The sequence below is a fragment of the Daktulosphaira vitifoliae genome, unplaced genomic scaffold, assembly GCF_025091365.1.
Source record: "Daktulosphaira vitifoliae isolate Bord-2020 unplaced genomic scaffold, ASM2509136v1 Scaffold_4, whole genome shotgun sequence".
Classification (NCBI taxonomy): Eukaryota; Metazoa; Arthropoda; class Insecta; order Hemiptera; family Phylloxeridae; genus Daktulosphaira; species Daktulosphaira vitifoliae.
In genome coordinates, this window is record NW_026099575.1 from 24,865,866 (window position 1) to 24,888,218 (window position 22,353).

Genomic DNA, 22,353 nt, shown 5'->3' on the forward strand with positions numbered 1-22,353 from the left:
TTTGGTGTTTTTATTAGTTTATGATTTATCATAAAGTGATCACTGTTGTGTTTTTTATCGATGAACTATGGAAATAGTGGAACGTAATAGAGTGATTATTAGATATTTCATTCAAGCATTAAGATTTTTAAATTATTCAATAATCTTCTATGGGGCCTCGTTGTTTTTACATTTGTTCTTATTTATTGATCTCATTTGTTTTTCTTAATTATTTTCCTGACTTACAAAATTGTCCTTTCTTGTGGTATATTCATCTTGTTTTCACAAGAAGCCGAAATAGGTCCACTACAGCAGAGCTCGATATTGTGGTGAGGTTATACTCTGAGGTGCGCCCGTTGCCATAGAAGTTTCCAAATGTCAATTTTACCTTTCGGTATACTACCTCTTTGACAAGTCTCTCTCACATGGCATGGAATTTTGGAGGAGCCTACTTGCTGTTTGTAAGCTGGTATGTTTGATGCCTACCAGTCCCAAGAAATTGGAAATAACTGTCTGTATGATTAATGGTGCGTGTTTCCACTCCCACTGAAAGGCTAGTGTCTGCGATATTGTCATACCTGTGATCCTCGAGGATAATTTTTACATAAAGTTATTATGAAACTAATTGATAATGTATGTCTCAATAATAAAATGCATTTTATTACAAAATAAAACTTAACTTAAATGAAATGATCGTTACAACTTACAAGTAATTAGCTGGAGTATGTTATTATAAAGAAACGCTTTCGATTTATTTTTGCTTTTCTATGAAGAATACTGGAGGCATTTATTTTATAAGTTATTAAGTATATTATATTATTCTGGTTAGGTTTTTCTTACAATTTTTCTTTTCTGGAGATCGTTTACAATTATTCTCAAACAAAGTTAGGTAGTAACACTAAAATATTTTGAATCGTTACTTGTTGAGATTTCAGTAATTTGTATTTTTCTTAATGAGATGACCATTCTGACTCTAGTTCCGACAGCATTTTAATGTAATTTTTTAGTTGTGATAGCGTTAGCATTATAGAATTATAACTTCATATACATCAAAATCTATAAAAACTTTAATACATATAATAAAAAAATCTAAAAACACGAGTTTTAGTAATAGTGAAACTAGTTTCACTAAAGCTTTAGAGACATATTTCGCTGACGATTAATTGATTGATACATTATTTTGGTATTTTAAGTGCAATTAAAATCAGTCATTCGAAATATTCAATTGCAACTGATAGTTTAATGTATTAAAATGTTTCACTAGTATTCCATTAGAGTTATGAGTTTGTAAACAACCGACATGTCTCGTAGGGGAGAAGAACAGTAAACATAAACTAATTATTATAGGCGTATCGTTTTAATATATACTTCACCTATGCGCAAAATTAAACATTTTATCGTGTGCTTCCGTTATTACCATTGTTATAGTCATAATAAATGACGACTAACCGACCACAAAACATAATTTTGCGTTTACTCTAATAAAAATTACAATATTAATAGTTTTTGTTTGTCCGTTATATGGCAGTATATCACGAAGGTCAGTGAAATTACAAAACAAATGCATAACCATAATTGTTTTTTATATTAGTATTTAGCGTTTACGAATAAAACTTGATGGGCGTAAAATATTTAATCATTCTTGCAGCTAATGGTTCCTAACGAGTCGTTTCCTCTACATAGCTAAGCCAAAACAACCATGCTGATTAATACACTACGGTAATTAGTCATGTTTGTATTTCGTCTTTAGCAGTCGTTTAGTTTTATCTGTTTCTTTTGTCATCTAAACTGACTTAACCATAACTAAATTTCATGTTCACAAATCAAAATGCCACAACTATTATTTAAGTGTATTTACATATACACTATTATTATAAATATATTTATTTATTTTCATTATAAAGTTTTTTTTGCAGATTGAAAAAATATTTAAGATTGCATTTGTTTAGAATTATATTTTAAGCGGTGGTACTTTATATACTAAATATGTATAATATACAATGTATAATACATTGTTTATACTAAATTATTACCTAACCATGTAATGCTACTCGTTACTGAGATGAGGTGCTCACGATTTTGCTTTGGGGAAACTTAAAAGTCATTGGCCGGATTTTATCTGGAAAAAACCCTATCTTATAAATATTAAGATGTCTTGAGTATATACAAAAGAAAACGTGTGTATTTGCTTGTGATAGAATGAAATAATAAAATTGAACAGATTGGCGTCATCGAGTATACTTTTCAGTGTTCCTAGTATTTGCTAACGTACAAAGAATGTAAAACGAAGCGCTTAAGAGTTAAGAGGGAGTAGACATAAGAACAAAAAAAGGAGGGAAAGGTAAAAGATAAAACGATCGCCGACCTTTTGAATGAGTCCCGATCGACACCCGTTACGCTTTTGTCAGATGATAAGAGGCTGTGTAGACTAAGCCCACTTAAGCATATGCCCTCCAGTATTATTTTCCGGTCTCTGTGATTTCCAAGTGGCACGCCGGATCTCTATTCACAGATCTACGTAGGCAACATAAAATGCAAAGAGATAAAAAAAACCCGGAGGCAGAATGATATAAAATAATGTCAAGTTTTAATTGAAAAACTTTAAAGTTTAAACGTTAAGAAAACGCTTCACAATTTCTTCGTGAAACAATTATTAAACAGTACTAGGTGGTGTAGGCAAGGTGTGACCACTGGCTTAATTTTAATCTAACAAAGAGTTTACATTTTGGCATAGAGCATAATCTGAGTTAGCTAGCTTATTATTCTTTTAAAGTTAGTAATTTACTGTTATTAACAATCACAAATCACGTTAAGCAAATAAGTATTTACGTTATATATTTTCATTTAATGGTATTCTTTAACTAATCAAACAGCTTACATTTCTATGTTTGAAATTTTTTCAAATAAACATTTATTAATGATGAAAAAATAGATTATGCGCATTTCTACAAATATTGACATGTGTTTTAAAAAACATGATTTTCAGTCAAACTACAGTCGTAATAATTGAATGATCTATCTGAGAGATAGTTTTTTTTTATAAAATGGTTGTAGAACTTTTCAAAAACTTCTTCTTTCATTTAACAATATCAATAATTTTCTTATCAAATTCATTAATATTGAATGAATTGTGTCAAAGTAATAATCACAGAATAGACAAACAGTATGGAACAATAGTGGTTGAGAGTGATAATTTATTAAAAAAAAAAAACAAATTTCTATAAAAATATATTAAGCTCAAAGTTGAATAAGTTATGTAGTAAATCGAAAAAAAAAATATTTGACCAATTATAATGAGTGATTTGATTTATCTTTTTTATAATGAGTGATTTGATTTATCTTTTTTGTAATGAGTGATTTGATTTATCTTTTTTGTTTACATAGAAATATTTATTTTTTCTTTAAATTTTTGTTATTTTCTACCTCGAAAAATACTAATTTATCACCTAGAAAGCAATTTCTGCTGTGGTAAACACCTGATTTTATGATTCCCTTGCTACCAATAATACAGTAGTATCTGTGAATGATGCTATAAAGTATAAAGTCTCTTCCTTCCACCACAGAATTTTCTACACAGCCAAAACACTCTTACATTATGTAAAATAAGGGAATCCAAATAGCCCCTTATGGTACTTGAACAAAAATGAGATCATTGAACTTCGTTAGATTTTTATTTCCTGTTTTTTTATGTACATCGTCTTACATACTTATATTATTAATTGATTAAAAATGAAAAAAAATAGTTTATTATTAAACATATATAAATTGTAGTTTATTTATATTTTTTGAGTTATTTGAGTTGAAATATGAAATAAAACTGACAGTTATTTCATATACTCGCGCTTAAAATGAAATATCAAAGAAAATTTAAACATTTATAATATTTAAATGTTATAGAATTCTGTTGGGGTGATTTTAAAGATAAATTTTTGGAAACAAGGCGTGTAGATTGAATTTTGCCAACTAAAATACTTTAATAAGTAAAAAAGTTCATAATTTATTTTAAAAATACTGACCACCAATGACTTAAATAAATGCTTGGAGAATGTTATTCGGTTTTATTTAAAGGATGTTACTTTATTGAATATCTATTATAACTACGTTGTTGGTATACCAGTTATAATTTAAACACAATTGCTAATATGGATAAAAACTCATTGACTCGAATAATACAATATCTAATTATAAATGTAATTAAAATTAAATAACAAGTCAATAAAAAAAAAAAAAAAATTATATATTAAACATTCTGATATTTTTGTTACAGGAGTCCTACGCGTTATGGGCATGTGCGGCCGTATTACCACATTGGACACCGCCTGATGAACAACTAGACCGTCGGTTCAGGGTCAAGTCCTGTCGGTCACTGTGTCTGGAGACCGAACAGAAGTGTCCGTGGCTACTTCCGGTGGCCGATGCTAACCCTTATGCCGGAGAAGCTGCGTTCACTTGTACAGGTAATTAAAGTTCACGTATTTTTTTTTTTTTTAGTGAGAACGTTTTATTTTCAAAGGATGTGTATACCGTCTATAAGCTCGTAGCCGGTTTAAGCGTGTGAGTGTAAAAGGCGAAAACCATCGATTCTAGTGATGCGTAGGCTGGTAGGCTATAGGTGCACGCACATTTTATATATATGTAGGTGGACACCGTTAAATATAAACTGTACATTGGTATATAACTCACAATGAGCGCAGTAGTTCTCCCTTTCTCCTCCGCAAATGGACTAAGTTAAAAAATCGAACGTCGTCACGTCGTCCGTACCGCATCTCTCTTTGTCGTTGTTCCTCGCCTAGTCGTTTCCCCGCCATCCATGCACGAAATGTTGTTGCTATCTACGACGGTAACAGCAGTCGCCGTCCCGGGCAATTCCTAAGGACCTTAGCCGTCCCTTTGGACCACCATCGTCACGGTACGACTGCCCCCCAACCACTTCCGTGCGTACATGTCTTTTGGGATTTTTCAATATATATATATATATATAATATGTGTATGAATCTAAGTTTTTTTCCCTTCAATTTCAATAATACATTCTCCTGCCCTTCGTTTGTCATCTTGTGTATCTGTATATCGTTTTTCATACCGCACAAAAAGATAAATCTACAGACAAATATTTCACGAATAAGAGAATATGTTTTTCCTTGCGGTTACAAACGATACGAAGAAGCGACACGTGTACACTGGGCAGTGGTCGTACAGCTTTTAATAACTATTAACATGTACAACACTAAACGCGAAATTACTAATTTTGTAGTCGCAGTGGGAATATAATATTTTTAAAATTAGTTTCACTCGTACACGCAATACGTATGTTAAACTTTGCGAACACGATTATGTTATTTTGCGTTATTAGCGATCATTAACGAGTACCCAGCAATGTGGTCTAATGATACGTTTAGCTATTCTTTAACAAAATCATACATTAACATATTTCACACTTTATTGGGGCTACCGTTAAAGCGCATCTATTAATTAAAAGTGAAGCGAAACCTAGTCGTGATTATGAATAATGTACCAAAATCAAAGTGTTCATTCAAGTTTAAAGTTATGATCCAACAAAAAGTTCATGATAGATTCAATAAATCGTCATCTCCATGACAAATGTACGTAACTCGATTTTTCGATATTATTCGGGAGAAGAAAATAAAACGCCTTCTTTGTATGGCTAACAATGGAAATAGGTTTTCCATATTCAATTTGTTTCGAAAAATAATAAAGATATTTTATACCGAAAATGCTTAAAATATGCGTCAGTATAATTAGTGTAAGTATTTCTCGAAAAAATATTTGTCAAGTTACGCTACTTTGCCACGGAGACGACCGTATCTCATAACCTTTTTCGATAAATATCCGATTAGTACATTAAACGTGTTGTTTTGTATCTACTATTATGATGATTGTGTTGATTTTGTCACTGATCGATAAAATACGACTGAGGCTTATTGTTCGAGCAGATACCTACACAAGTGGCTTGTAAAAAAGTTACAAATGTTGGCAGTATTCCGATGTTTTCCAGAAGAAAGTACGCAGTGTGTTATTAAATACAATTGTCAACACAAAACATTTGTAAATCATATTATTCAGTGATCAAACAAATTTACATTGACAAACTTAATTTACATACAAAACTATTGATGGCACATTCCGTTTAATGTATGTATGACAATGTCGCCAGACCATTAAGCACACATACATTCTTGTGGTTCTGAATGGTTTTCATACATTGTGTTGAATAAACCGTAAACGACCGAGTTAATTTTTATAATCCCTGCGAAATACATAAACGATAATCAACTAATATTTTATTTTGCGAAACAACGATTTACAAATATTTAAAAATACGTTTTATTTAGTTTATTTATGCGATTTTTAATATTCGGCATGCTAATTTATTGATATAAAAAGCAAAACTGATCCGGTTGGCTATTTTTACAAACAATTTAATTAAAATAGTTAGCGCGAATAAGACAATTTATGTTGTAACAAAAATGCACAAGCAAACATGCCTATAAAAGGGTTGTTTTTATGATACCCTATTTTTGTAATGATTTCACTTGTGAGGAAATGGACCAGAAAATATTATATTTTTTCTGTTTTAGATTATTCTACTCATCTCACACTAGTTATGGTGTTTATTTTTAAGCCTCATTTTAAAGATCAGATGTGGGAATGAGTTGACGAGTCAAACCAGCTTAAAAATATCGCAATAATAAACAAATCGACTTATTTAAATGTATCATCATAATATACAATGCATAATAATTATGTGTAGAATGTCGGTCGCACATATTGTACAACCTTCTATTCGCGGGCACAGTTTTTCAGAACTTATATTTATACAACTAGACTGTCCAAATAGATCAACATTTTTTAACATCATTTCAAAATCTAATGTAGTCTTTCGTATCAACTTTTTTGCTTGGTTTCTCGAAAAAGTCTTCTTAAGTACAGCATTTGTTCAACAGGATATTTTCTATAAATGTTTTATGAGCTCAAAATGTCAGTAAATAATTTAGTATTTACCCGTAAATTATAAAAAAATATTTTCGAGAATATCTTGTTCGTAAAAGTCAAACACCAATCCGAAGGGGCGAGTGAGAGAGTTTCCTTGCATTCTAATCGCACTTAAGGCTAATAAAATATTTAAAATAGTATTTTCAAAAAACTTGAAGTATTGTTCCCACTGTTGAAAATTTTAAAGTTTCATTATTTATTTATTTACTGTTTTTCCAACAACTGCAAAACAGTAAATAAATTAATAAATAAAAAATAGATTCAATTATTAAAATTTGTCTACCGAAAAATTGTCTCAACCGTTTTGTTCGGGTCAATTACTGGAAATATTTGCTATGGCAAATACGTATTATTATTTTACAGTAGCGTCACAGTTTTCATTGGAAAAAACTTGAACACCGCGTTTTGTTGAACTTCTAAACTTGTAATATTAGCAATCAATTTATGGTACCAGTTAAAAAAATAATAATAAAAGATTTAAAAACAATAAGATGACGTTTTTGAGTGTAAGAATTTTTATCTACTAACTCTCTAATTTAAATAGTAATAATCATTTCAAACACATTTTTCTTAATACTCACATACAATCTGTAACAATAAGTTTATATAATATCTTATATACAGAAAAATTATTCATTAAAAATTTCGCGGGGAAGATATCTGTGCTTTGCTATATAGAAAATTACCAAAACTTGTAAACGGTATATTTTATACAAGACCATAATTTTTAACTTTATTACTCAGGTTTACATTTAAATTTTAAATTAATGAGACATTGTACAAACATTTTTAATTCGTAAATTAAATTCTTAATATTACTCAAATTTAATATAACAACATGTTTAAATAAAAAATGTTATTTGAAAAAGTATCTTATTTTAGTAGTTACACTAATATAACGACATTATGCCATGAAATTTTTATTACTTTTTCGCTGCATACACTGTGATCCTCTAAACGTTAGACACTCAATATCTCCTGAAATGTTATAATTATTAAGAATTTTTTCTGACTTTTTTGTTTTATATACTTATTGATTTATCAATCATTAAGTACTTTTTAGGTTAATTTTTTATTCTTTATAAGGGTGCAAACTTTATTTTTTTTATGGTAACTTACATATTTAATTAGACTTAGCTACTAAAATATATATGTGGCCATTATTTTCCATTTTATAATTATATAGTTGAAAATAATCTAATTAAGAATATGAATGATCGATGACGAAACTTTTGGTCCAGTACTTCGGAAGTTATCAACACTTTTATATTTAGACAAGAGGAGAAGTGTGTCGGATATAAAAAAAATTAATAATAAATTAACGAATAATAAAAATTATCACATCGTTGCCTCATCCCTAGACTCTATTTTAGAATAGTATTAAGATCCGAAATAATAGGTCTAGAAATTGTTATTGACTGGTTATTTTATTAATTAGATTATTTTCCATTGTTGGACAGCATCACCAATAAACGAACACCACTAGTTTTTAACTAAATTATTGACTAATATAATTGTAATTAGGTATTGCTGGTAATTTTAAACAATATAAACAAGTAAACTATCTAAATAATAGCGATTTGTACGTACAATATATCGGAACAAATTTTTTTTTTATCTTATAATGCATTTTAAAAGATTTAATTTAATATATGTTTAAATGACGCAATATTTCCGGAACATTTTCAAAAGTTAAATTGAAAAAATTGACTTTTGTAAAAAAATTACTATTTGAATTCACCTCTGTGGGTAGGAAAATACCTTAAGTTTCTTATAAAAAAAATTATTTAATTCGTCGTTTTTGAAATAGTTATGGCAATTTTAAGAAATAAAAATGTCAAAATTTACCGATTTTAAAAATTATAATTTTTTGGGGGATTTTCTCCATTTATAGGGAACGAGTGAAATTTGTTTAATTTTAAAGCCAATGTTTTCAACTAGATACGATTTGTATTCTTTTGGCATATTGTTAAAAGAAATCAGTTCGGCGAGAGCTTAGAAAATGTGGCGACAGATATAAAAAGAACACATCATAGTTAAAATATACCTTCTCAGCTTCGCATCGAAGCTAAAATTAAAAATTCAATATAATAAAAAATGTTGAAATTGAGAAACTTTTAACTGTTAGTTTATTAGTGAAATTATCTTATATGTTTATATATGTTATTTACAGTAATAAAATCTATACCCTTACAGAACGTATGAACCTCTAAAAAGTATTTAATGATTGATAAATCGAGAAGTATATAAAACTAAATTAATAATATTATCATTTTAGAAGATATTGAGTGTTTAACATTAAATCACACTGTAAAAATAGATCACATTTCTTTAAATAATCCTTTGATTATATAATAATAATAAAATGTGTTATAATTTTATTATGAAAATTACAAAGAGATAATTAATTCCTACTGTTTATAGTTGATTAGATTTATAACATATATTAACGTTAATATTATTTTTAATAATTCAAGTTATATCTTATTATTTTTATGATCTCTTATTAGATATATAGAAAGTAACATTTTACTGATTTTTTTACAGATCCTGACATTGGGTATCAAATGTCCGCTGTGGACATAAAGGAAGACTGTTGCTACGAGTACTGCGATGACGGGCTATGCATACGAAATTCTTCCCTATGCATAGACGATCGACCAGTCAACAGCTTCATAAGAACCAGATCAATAGACCAGAGAAAAGTCTGCATTCAAAGGGTTCAACAAGAAATCGAAGGGTCCACGTGCAAAGACTACAGTCTGTCAGACTCTGGCGTTATTCGTACCTCACCCACAATAATACTGCCATTATTTCTGGCACTACTATTACCTCAGCTAGTCCCAACACAGCAAATATCTTTCCGGATAGCACTTCCAGTGGTTACATGACGATGATAATGCATAAAATCGCATCGAGGCGAAAATGAACTAAATAAAAACTAAATAAATATCGAAAAACATAATCGATTTTGCGAATTCAACGTGAGCATGTATCTCGAGCTAGTTTGTTTTGATCAAACGACAGAACGTGACGTTAACGTTTTGCTTTATATATCTTTATTGAAGATACTAAAATGAAAATAACTGATTGATAGGTATAAAGAAAAAGTCAATTTGTACAATTCATTTAAACTTAAAAAAAGAACTGGTCGTCTAAGAGACACAAAGTCTTCGGATCCTAATAGAGGAAAAACACACACTAGTAAATTACCATTTGGTCATCATAATTATTTTTGTTGGCGCCAGATTTCTTCTGGTTGGGACCAATAAATAATTTTAAAAGATTTGTGTTATTATTATTATTATTCATTCATTCATTTATTTATTTTAGTTTCTAACGCGTGTAATCACATATTTTTTGATTATAAACCGGGTATTGTTTACAAAACACACGTGATATTGCGTATAAAGATATTGTAATAATAATTCTTAAACATCGAAAAATTTATAGTAAAGTTGAGACTGCAATAAAAGTGTAACGTTATCTGTCAGGTGTATAACCGGAACTTGTTATAAAAGAGGGAGTTAGGAAGTGGTTATGCACGTTGAACGGATGTAAAAAGCCAATAGCCGGATATTGTTGAATTATTTAATAGATTTCAGTGTAAAAGAATGAAGAAGCTTATAAATGACTGTACAGAGGGTTAACAATCAAAAATTCTGCTGGGAATTATCTCGTGATTGCAAAAAAAACAGACATTTGTATTTCGAAAACATACTACATTGTATTCAAATAATTTTTTATATAAAAGTGGACTTAGTCGTATTTATAAATCACTCGTAAAAAAACTATTCTTATCAAAATTATGTTCATAGGTAAATGTTTAATATCAAATAATATTAATATCGTTAGATATACGAAAAAAAAAATTCTGAGTGAATTAAGTATAACTATAGATAATATTAATTAAAAAAAACATGAGTTCAAGTCAATACAATCCTTTAAATTACAGTCAGAATGATAATTATGTTAAATTATAATTCAAGATTGAATGTTTTATAAAAATATCGTACGAAGTACATTACTAGAACAGTTCTAGTAGTATTATTCACAGGAATTGTTCTTTCATGAATTGATTAAAGTTATATATTGAATGGAAATATGAATAGAACAAGAAAATTAAAAATATTACAATACAAAAAAATAATTATTGATGTTTAAACTATAATTCGTTTTCTGGTGGCCTAAAGTTATTAATAATAATTAAGATTTAAAATTATTTGTGTGACGCTGGAAGTAGTCATATTATAAGGTGTGTGATAATAAATGTGTATTTAGCTTTTCTTTTAAATTGTTAAGATTAACGTTTTTATGTTTTGTTTATTATTATTGTTTTTTTTGAATTAACTCCGAATTAGGCCTTGAAAATTTATTAACATTTGTAAACGATTATGCACAAACATACATAGATCTAAGGAGTTTTTAAGTTTAATATTTATTTATTGTAAATCGTTCCTGTTAGAATTAAAAAAATCTATGAATTGAATTTAATTCATTGTGGTTTATGTAAATACTTTCTAATCTTTGATAGGTGTAGCATAAAACATTGTAATTAACAAATAAAAATTAGTAGAGTTGATTACTATAAATTGACTGGACTAGGTAATCATGGTTTCCAATAAAAAAAGAAGATAAATATATATTGATGGCTATATATAAATATATTATACAGACTAGCTTTATTTGTAGGTAGTTCCGTCCATAAATTATTATATTTATAGTTAACGAACAGCGTATCATACTATAGCGGCCTACAAAATTACTAAATATAACTTGACAATTTATTTGTTGATTAATTTGCATTATTTTTGTGTACCTTTCATTATAATTCATTTATTTCGTGCCAATTATTAAAGTCTTATTTAAGTCATTATTCATAGAAAAATGCTCAATATACTATTGTAATAATTGATAAAACTAGATAAAAAAAAATGTATTGTTATTTCTATACTGTAAGTCTAATATTTTGTGAAAATATCTGTATTAAAATTAATTTCTACTTTTTGATTTTAAATTTTAAATTAATTACTTTTTGGAAAGTGTTCATTCTTTGATATCTTACCAGGAAGCTTTTCGAGTAAGATCTCATTAAAAAAAAAACAGAGATAAAAGCAAAATTATAAAAAAATAAAAACTATAATAAATTTAAATGTATTATGTAATATAGTGTTCGGATACTTATTGCAATATTTATAAATAAGACAAAAATTAAGACGAGACTATTTACTTAAAAAATTATAATTATCTGAGAATTTTGTTATAAATAATTGTACAAGTTAAAAAACCGTATACTGAAATATTCACTTTCTCTAGTGAAATTTTCTTATTTTGTTATTTTCATTCTTTATTTAAGTAAATGTGTAAAATTTAACTAAAGACAGTTAATATATACATAATAACCATTTATTATGAGAAAAATAAAACGACTTTTAAAAACGTATCATGTATAAATAAAAATATTATTCAATAATTGTCTTTATTTGTCAGAACACTATGGTACCAACACGAATCTATATAAAATAATTATTGCATACATACAATTTACTTAACATCAAGTATCAAATAAATTAGATAAAGACAGAAAAAATAATTACGTTTACAAACCGTCGAAATACCTGTGAATAAAAAAAAAGTATGTTGGTTTTGAGAAGACGTTCTTTATTTTACTTACATATTAACGTGTACATAGCCATACAATTATATTTAATAAAATCATAATTATTTGTTCTCTTTTTTTGTTCTTAAATCATTTAAATTTTTGTTAATGTAATAAAATAAATTTTTAAAATGTTTTATAGCTTTGTTAGGTAAGTTATAATGATTACCAACTATTATGAGTTAATTTAAAATTTTACTGCGTGCTCTGTAGATGAAAAGTTTTAAGGTATTTTTACACCACTTGAGTAGAGACCAAGGATTAACCATTCCATAGAGGTCGATTAATTTATTAGTATTAATGATGAAACATTATTTTATATAATAATTATAATAATACTAACAATAACAATAATAATGTAGTTACCTATAAATTGACTCTATGCTTACTGTTATTGAGTACTAAACCTACACTAAACATCATCGATATACATCATTTACACTTATAAATATGGGTAAAATTACTATGTTCAGTAATATTACTCAAATTATTACTTGTTATTATTGTTATTGTTACGTTGATAATAATAATTATTAGTATTATTATGTGTACGAAGTAATAACTAACAAATATGTTATAATTATATTATAAATATAATATTAATTATATAAAAAAAGACAAAAACAATGTAGTCAATTGTAAAAAAATACTCTATATTATTAAATAATTAAGTATTATAAATATAAATAATAATATATAAAAATCTGTTGGTTAATTATTAGTTTTTTAAAACATTTGTTACATTCAGTCGTATAAAATAAGTAATTATTATATGAGCATTATATATTATGAGAACAGGAAAATATATGTTAAAAATAAAACGTTTGTTTTATAGGAAATAAATAACTAAAAACACAATTATTTGTTAATGTGCATTTTTTATTTTCACCTCAATAGAAAAATGATGTAAATTTATAAGCTGATGGTTTTTTAATTGATATAGTACTTATACAACTTAATGTGTATGGATATTTAGTAATTAATATAATCAAAATAAAAATTTAATAGAATGAACTTAAAATATTAAAAAAATAACGGTTTAGATGATCTTAGGATATTAATAAAATGAACCTTTTATATAATATATATTTTATATAAATTTTCTATAATTTTATAATTACTGTAAATTTAGTACGACAGTAATTTACTCATGGGAGTAAATTACTTCATAAGACTCTCAAAATAATAATTTTATATCACTCACTTAATAACTATTATTATTAAAAAACATGTATAAATTTAATATATATATGTATTATATATAGTATTTTCATCTCTCTTACAAAAGTTGTCTTAAGAGAGGTTTGAAGTTAAAATAATATCCCCCCAATAAAACATATTGACACGAAAACTATAGGATCACTTTTATTATCATCATGCCTTCCATAAATAAAATTAACATTATAGTTTGGTATTTATCAATTAAAATATTACTAAAATTTAAATTTTGTCACCAGCAGGGTTTTTGGAAAACATGTTAAAATATAAGTAAAAGGTTTAAAACGTTTAGAATGTCCCTAAAGACCAATGTAATTAAATTTTTTTTTTTGTTTTAAATATGTTTAAAACGTAACAATCCTGACCACCAGTATTAGTTTAAATTCTTCAATAATATGTTTATCGGTACCTTGATTTTCATAAATACTAATTTTATTTAAATAGTAGTTGTTGGGTTTTTAATGACCTCTATAAGTTAAATATTTTAACATCTGCAGCTCAGGAACAATGAAAATTTTTAGGAACGATTAGAAATGAATATTAATTTAGCCTAACTACTTAAAAAAAAAAAAATCTAAAGTTGCTCCATTTATCAATAAAATACTTAACTGTACTACTCACATTCTAATTTATTAAATTATGTAATTTGATAATTATATTTTTAATTTAAAAACATTGTGACCACAAACCTACTAAGTTCAATATCTAGTCCAAATAGTCATTAATTTATTGACTATTAGAATATATAGTGATTTAAATCATTGTCTTTTGTTATGTCGGATCCTTACTGTACTGAGCTTCAAGATCATCTCTTATGCTTTATAAGATTGGAACGAGTGACATAGTCAAAGAGAGGACTAGAGTGCTCCTCTTTTAGCTTCGATGCGAAGCTGAGAAGGTATTGGTTTTACTATGATGTGTTTATTTATTTTATTTATTTTTTTTTTTGAGTCTGTTACCATTTTTTCTCAGCTCTCACCGAACCGATTTCTTTCAATGATACGTCAAAAGATCACAAATCGTATCTAGTCGAAGACATTACCCTTAAAAATTAAAAAAATTTCCCTCGTTCCCCATAAATGGGGGAAACCTCCAAAAAAATTACAAATTTAAAAATCGCTAATTTTCGAATTTTTTTCAATTTTTTTTACTAAAAACTNATAAATGGGGAAAACCTCCAAAAAAATTACAAATTTAAAAATCGCTAATTTTCGAATTTTTTTCAATTTTTTTTACTAAAAACTGCCGTAACTTTTTCAAAAAAAAATAACTTTTTCAACTTAACTTTTGAAAATGTTCCGGAAGGTCTGACACTTTTATACATATCTTAAATTAAAGCTAATGTAATATACTTTAATTTAAAAAAAAAAAATTTGACCTCTGGACTTGTCATAATGGTGAAAACGGCTTCCAAATGCTATTTTTGTGTGAAAATTTTCGATTTTATAATTTACATTTTTTACTTTAATGTGCTATAACTTTTTAAAAAATGTATGGATCAATACAATTTTTTCATGAGAAGTAGTATTTATATACATCTTTCATTGGATATACTTTTTTTTTAAATCAGACTATTTCCCTATATATGGGGGGCCTTCAAATATAAAAAATGCATATAGAAAGTAGAACTTTTTCAACTTAATTTTTGAAAGTGTTCCGGAAGGTCTGACACTTTTATATATATCTTAAATTGAAGCTTATGTAATATACTTTAATTAAAAAAAAAAAATTTGACCCCTGGACTACTCTTCGTGGTGAAAATAGACATCAAAGTTAATAAAAAATTACGATTTTTGTATAATAATTTTTTTTTATATTTTTAACTTAATAATGCTATAACTTTTTAGAAAATGTATGGATAAGTAATTTTTTTTTTTATATAGATGTTTGATGTCTTTACCTATCATTTGGTATATTTTTTTTATAAATTTAACCCTTTACCAGCCCACAGGGGGGATTTAAAATGACAACTTTTTCAACTTAACTTTTGAAATGTTCCGGAAGGTCTGACACTTTTATATATATCTTAAATTAAAGCTAATGTAATGTACTTTAATTTGAAAAAAAAAATTTGACCTCTGGACTTGTCTTCACGGTGAAAACGGCTACCGAATGCTATTTTTGTGTGAAAATTCTCGATTTTATAATTTACACTTTTAATTTTATTATGCTATAACTTTTTGAAAAATATATGGATCAATATAATTTTTTATGAGAAATAATATTTTTTAATAATCTCTTTTTCATTTGACATACTATATCTTAATCAGGATATTAATAAGGAACTAGCAGATCATGTAGCTTTTGGAATAATACACCAATTTTTTTAAATTTAACACTATCTAAAGATTTACATTGAAGCGTTTTTTTATTATAGTGATTTTAATCACTGTCAGATATCATTATACTTGATCCAACTATGCCACGTCACCACTGTGTCGCGACCCCCCTGTGCTGGGTTTTTTTTCAAGGGTAATAAAGGTAATTTTTATATACTGATATACGATAACCTTAAATTCTCCTACAAACAGCGTTTTTGTTGATATCTGAATCGTTTTCGACTCAATAAACAGAACACTGATAAGAATGAATTTCGCTGACATTATCTTTAAGGTCGTGTTAATGTCTCATAATTTTATTAGTTTTTATCAGAGATAAAAGCCAAATAGATTGCCGCTTTTGCAGGCATGACTAATCGTTATAAAAAAATCGTTTTTAACAAATATTAGTAAGCTGTTAAAGATATCTCTTATAGTTAATTTTCTATAGAGAAATAATTTAATTTATAAACTTATCAAAATTCATTAGTTTATTATTCTATTTTGTATATTTATTTATTTATTTTGTTCATATATTATTATTGAATTAAATGCACCAATTTATAATAAAAATATTCAACCATGTTTTGGAAAACAATATCTATTTGTTTATGTATATATGGAGTTCTTAAAGAATTTCGGCCATCAGAATCTTATATCATACCTTTCTTACAAGGGTCACGAATGAACTTCACTGAGGAACAAGTAAATAAACAAAAAAAACATAAAGTTTATAAAACTTTTATTTTGTGATGGTAACAAAGATCAAGAATATATTAGAGTGACAGTATTTTAATTACATTGACTGAATATCAGTACTATTTTTTAATAAGTGATTTTACTAAAACAGTTGTAGACAAAGAAGATTTTTTGTTAAATATTTACCAAATTTAACTTAATATATGAGCTAATCATATTATCTGTAATATTTCATTAACAGCAAAATATATGTAAACTTATTGCTTTTGAAAAAGTGTTTAGCTTAAGTTAATTTTAAAGTAATCCTATTAAAAACCAATGTTTTTTTATATAATATATTAAAGAATATTATTTTTATTTATGTCTAGTATATTTAATTCTGATTTGATTTTCTAAAATTATCATATTAACTAATGTCTTAGATATTTTTAAAGAAACAATCTTTAGTAAAAGTGTTATAATTAAAATGTTTTGTTATAGAAGTTGTTTTATTGGTAAATGGTACTAGGTAAAGTGGGGTAATTGTAGATGCAGTTTTTTAAATAATGCATTTTCAATGCATAAGTTTTTATTTAGAACTTTATAATTAATATGATAGCAACATATATAAGGACTAAAACATTTAAATCTAAAATAAAGTCTGCAAAATATTCTAAGAAGAAAAATGAATTTATAACTATCTCAATTATTTACATTTATCCCATTTCAATCAAATTTTTTTTTTATCCATATTTTAAATTAAGTTATGTATATTACATTTTTAAATAAATTGATACTTATTAATATTTTAGATTAATAATGAAATACTTCCCATTGGAATTTATTCAATGATGGTATCTATGGTTTTTGTCACATTAATGATAGATTTGTTACGATACAAAGCAGTTATAGTAATCCAAGCTATATGTGGAGCATGTGTCTATGCAATTTTATCAATATGTACAAGTTTTACATCAATAGTAGTATGTTGTAATAATAATTATTTTATGTAATTATCTAACATTACAAATATTCAAATAAATATAAAATTTGAATTAAAAATTCTAGGTTGTTGAAATATTATATGGAATTTTTACAGCAGCTGAAGTTGGATATTCCACTTATATTTATTCTGTTGTAGAAGTAAAATATTATCAAAAAGTTACTAGTTATATGAGAGCAGCACTCTTGATGGGTCATTTTTTTTCAAGCATTATGGCCCAAGTCTCAATCTCAATAAAATTATTTAATGTATATCAATTGAATTTTTTTACATTTGCAAGTAAAATAATTTAAACAATTTTGTAAATTTTGTAATTATAAATTAATTAATATTAGAGCAGTTGATAATTTTCAGGTTTAACAGCTGGAACATTTTGGACTATAATCCTACTACCTTCAAAAAGAAAATTAAGTAAACATGAGACTGAAATGATACCAATGAATGTTGATGAGGAAACATTAAAAGAAGTTATTTTTTATCCAAAAGATAATGATGACTGTGTAAGTAATTAATATTATTTACCTCTTTGTATAAAAATAAGATTATTTTGAAAATTTAAATTTTGTATGTATTCATTATTGATTTATTGCATTATAGTCAGGTCAAATGAGAGAGACGCAAGTGAATTTAGTTCCCCTATTTTTAATGATGGCTAAAAAGAATCCTCTTAAGTTTTATTAGAATGTATATGGTTTTAATGTATTTGTATGGATATATGAAATTTTCAAAATTGTATAGAGGTAATATCCCCTTCTAGGTTTTATTTCCATTTTAAGTAATAATATCTTTTTTAAAGCTTTGTTCTAGTACAGATATTTTTTAAATATTCAAAATAAGAAATTATATTGTATTATTATTTAGATATGAAAAATATTTGATTTAATCACAAACATTTTTTAATCATTTTTTTACTTATGTTTATTAATAAATTTTTAAAAGTTCATTTTAAATGACATTTGTTTAAATCAAAATTTCAGGATAAAAAAACATCTCTTATGTATTTTAAATCTATGATTAATGAGTATAAGAGTATTCCAGTTCTGAAATGGTCATTTTGGATGATAGCAGCAACTTGTTGTTTTAATCAGGTATCAATGATATGTTTAAATTAGTTAATATATTTTTCTATCACATAATTGATCTCAAATAAAATTAATCGAAATATCGGTGTATTAGTGCACATATACTGTATTTTTTAATTATAATAAAATTAAACTTTTTAAGACTTCAGTTTATGTGTTATAATATATAAAAACTATAATTATTATGTTAATAAAATATTATAAATAACATATTGTTGAAGGTATTGTCTTATATTCAATCATTTTGGGAATCTTTAAGTCATAATAATTGTTTTGAGGAAAATTGTGTAAAATATTCAGAATGGAATGGAGCTGTTGATGCAATTTACACTGTTATTAGTAAGATTTTATTTTAAAACATTGTTTCTATAATTTATTTATAAAAAACTTTAGTAAAGAGTTTCATCTTAGTTTTGGTACACCATATTAAATAATAAATAGTACATTTATCAAATTGGGATAAAATTATCAAGTAAATAGAGAGGCATCACATTTATCCTAGAACTTTTTTATAATTAACTTTTTAATTCTATAGGACTACTGATAATTAATGATTGTTATTGCAATTGTATGTTTTATTGATTTATGTTAATTTATTTTTTAGATAGATTATCCTTTTATTAGTTAAATATTAAATATACTATATAAAAATTTATTTTGTGAATTCTTACAATATTTTAGAATTTTAGTTCTACAAATTTAAGAAATCACCGTTATTCTTAAAATATAAACTTATTTAAAATAAAAGTTGATTATAAATTTTTGTTATTTTTAGGTTTTGGTATGACTATATTGTGTGGTACATTAACTATGGATATAGATAAATATAGTAATATTATCATTTTAATTAGCGCTATTATCCAGTGGATGTCATTATACACTTCAGTTATATGGAATTCAATTTATATATCTTATATAAATTTCATTTTTTTTTGTATGACCTATCAAGTTACAATGACCATTGCCAGGTTGGATAAAAATCTTTTTGTAGAATTATGCTTATTGATTATTTTTATGTATTTGATAGGTGATAGATAAATTAGTTGCTTCAGTTATCATAGTAACATGCAATAAATTTAAGTCCAGGTGTTCCAAAGTTTAATTTTGTGCCTAAGGGTCCTTATATAATAAGTGCAAAAAGTCAACTTTTTAGGAGATTAATTTAAATATTTTAGTTAACATGTTATTATAGTATGTTAATAATATTCATTTACAATATCACATTTGATATTAAAACTACAAAAATCAAAAATGATATCAAAACTGAATTGTTCTCGATCATTGCAAAATAAATATTATTATTGGATCGAAATATTTACACAGGTTTTTCACTTTGATTTAAACATTATTCTTATTATATCAAAAGTGTCATATTTATTTATTTAATAATTCATATGGCCAATGTCCAATTTATATTTTGGACATTACCTGTTGCCCTTCTATATGTACTTATACAGGGTGTTATAAAAGTAAGTAAATGGGTCAATTGTTACAAACAATGAGAATAATTGAAATCCATTTCCTTGCTTACTTAAAACTGTATAATATAGAGATATATTTCTATAAGGAAATATTTTTAAGAATATTGTCATTCTATATACAACTTCTACTATATCATTTTTTCAGAATAGGTTTGACAATATATTAGAAGTAGTATATCATACCTCTTATTACTCATTTCTTCCAAATTTTTTTTAAATTTTTACATAAATTATTTAAATGTCCTTCTTAATGTAATAATGATGAACTTAATAATAAGGATGTTGTAATAAATTGTAGTGCAGAAATCGCAAAATTTGCCAATAGGGATAGGCATGGATTTATCTTTGGTTTAAATAACCTCTTAGCAGCAATCTTACAATCCTTAGCAACTTTCACAATGAGTTCTATGAAATTGTCGACATCTTCTAAAACATTGGTAAGAATAATATATGGAAATGAGAGCGAAAGTGATGAAAGTTAATTTTTATCATTTTTCAGTAGAATTGATTAAAATATTTTAATTCCATAAAGTCGAATACAAATATATCTAATGAAAATGAAATAATATTGCTTTATAGCATAATTTTATGTTTATCGTTAATATCACAGAAAGTGTTATTTTTGAAATATTTATTTTCAAGTTAAACTTATTTTAACAGAAAATTGACAGCACTTTCACTTTTATCCTCACATATCATACATGTATTAATTATTTATCAATTTATTTTTGTGTTATATAGTTCATGTGGATGGGGAATTATTGTTTTTTCATTGCAGTATGTTTCTTTTTCATTGTAATTGTACAAATAGTTAGGTAGTTAAACAAAAAAAAAAAATATGATGTACTGTTAACATACATATATATACTTATAGTTAACTCTTAACAAATATTATATTAATATTTATTATTTGTTAGTTTAAATGAACATATTATGTTTAGTTTTTCTCATTATTATGTTAAAAATATTTGTTTAACTTAAATTATTGTATTGTTTTAATTATAAACAAAATATCTATAGTAAATATTTTAGTTAATTAATGTTTAATATTATAATTATACATTGTTATCTACTTTGAGTGTTACTATACCATGTCTTCTTCTTCTTCCTCGCCTTAATCCCAACCACTTGGGGTTGGCCACCCTTATCCTAAACTTTCACTTGACACGATCTCCCACATCCTCTACGCTCACATCAGCTGTCTTCATATCGCATTCAATAACATCTCTCCATCTCCTTTTTTTTTCTTTCTCTACCTCTTCTTCCTTCAACATTCATTTCTATAACTGTTCTTACGGCTTTCAATTCTTCTCTCCTCATAACATGACCAAACCATCTAAGTCTATTTTCTCTCATCTTATCCACCATTGACACTACACCTATACTCCCTCTTATATGCTCATTTCTTATCCTATCTTTTTTAGTCACTCCACTCATCCATCTAAGCATCACATCTCTGCTACACTCATTCTCTGCTCTACTTTCTTATCAACCGCCCAACACTATGAACCATACATCATAGCTGGTCTCACTATAGTCTTGTAGAATTTATCTTTCAGCCTCATTGGAATTCTTTTATTGCATAAGATACCAGACGCTTCTCTCCACTTCAACCACCCGCACTTAATTCTGTGTCTTACATCCTCATCAATACCATCGCTCTTTTGCACAACTGATCCTAAATACTTAAAACTCTCCTCTCCAATCACGTCCCCGCCTATTGTCACTGATCTCCTTATTTCACCTACCTCGTGTTCTCCTTTATCAAACTCTTACTTTATATACTCTATCTTACTCCTACTTAATCTTAAAACCTTTTCTTCAAGAGCTGATCTCCACACTTCTAGCCTTTGATTAATTTTCTCCTATTAACACTATATCGTTAGCAAACAACATGCACCACGGCACTTTTTGTATTTCTCTA

General features: G+C 26.3%; 2 protein-coding genes across 5 annotated transcripts in view; both read left to right on the plus strand.

The window, feature by feature from the left end:
* The window catches only part of LOC126904261 (uncharacterized), a 53,415-nt gene extending 40,344 nt beyond the window's left edge, over window positions 1-13,071 (plus strand). For both annotated transcript variants that reach the window (XM_050683147.1, XM_050683146.1), the window contains exons 3-4: window positions 4,247-4,436; window positions 9,538-13,071. In XM_050683147.1, coding sequence (XP_050539104.1) covers window positions 4,247-4,436; window positions 9,538-9,881 — 534 coding nt within the window. In that variant the 3' untranslated portion in view covers window positions 9,882-13,071. The remainder of the gene's footprint in view (window positions 1-4,246; window positions 4,437-9,537) is intronic.
* A 3,262-nt stretch (window positions 13,072-16,333) lies between these two features.
* Window positions 16,334-21,516, plus strand: LOC126904260 (folate transporter 1-like). 3 transcript variants are annotated; one of them, XM_050683145.1, is made up of 9 exons: window positions 16,334-16,595; window positions 17,676-17,846; window positions 17,932-18,145; window positions 18,221-18,366; window positions 18,844-18,954; window positions 19,170-19,287; window positions 19,724-19,916; window positions 20,728-20,866; window positions 21,171-21,516. In XM_050683145.1, exons 2-9 carry the CDS (start codon window positions 17,712-17,714, stop codon window positions 21,246-21,248), a joined length of 1,134 nt encoding a protein of 377 aa, XP_050539102.1. In that variant the 5' UTR covers window positions 16,334-16,595; window positions 17,676-17,711; the 3' UTR covers window positions 21,249-21,516. The 3 variants fall into 3 exon arrangements, 2 of the variants coding, with proteins under 2 accessions (XP_050539102.1, XP_050539101.1); XR_007703702.1 differs by lacking the exons at window positions 16,334-16,595; window positions 21,171-21,516 and adding exons at window positions 16,602-16,890; window positions 19,976-20,271 and having other exon boundaries at window positions 20,728-20,848; XM_050683144.1 differs by lacking the exon at window positions 16,334-16,595 and adding an exon at window positions 16,602-16,890.
* The last annotated feature ends 837 nt before the right edge of the window (window positions 21,517-22,353 follow it).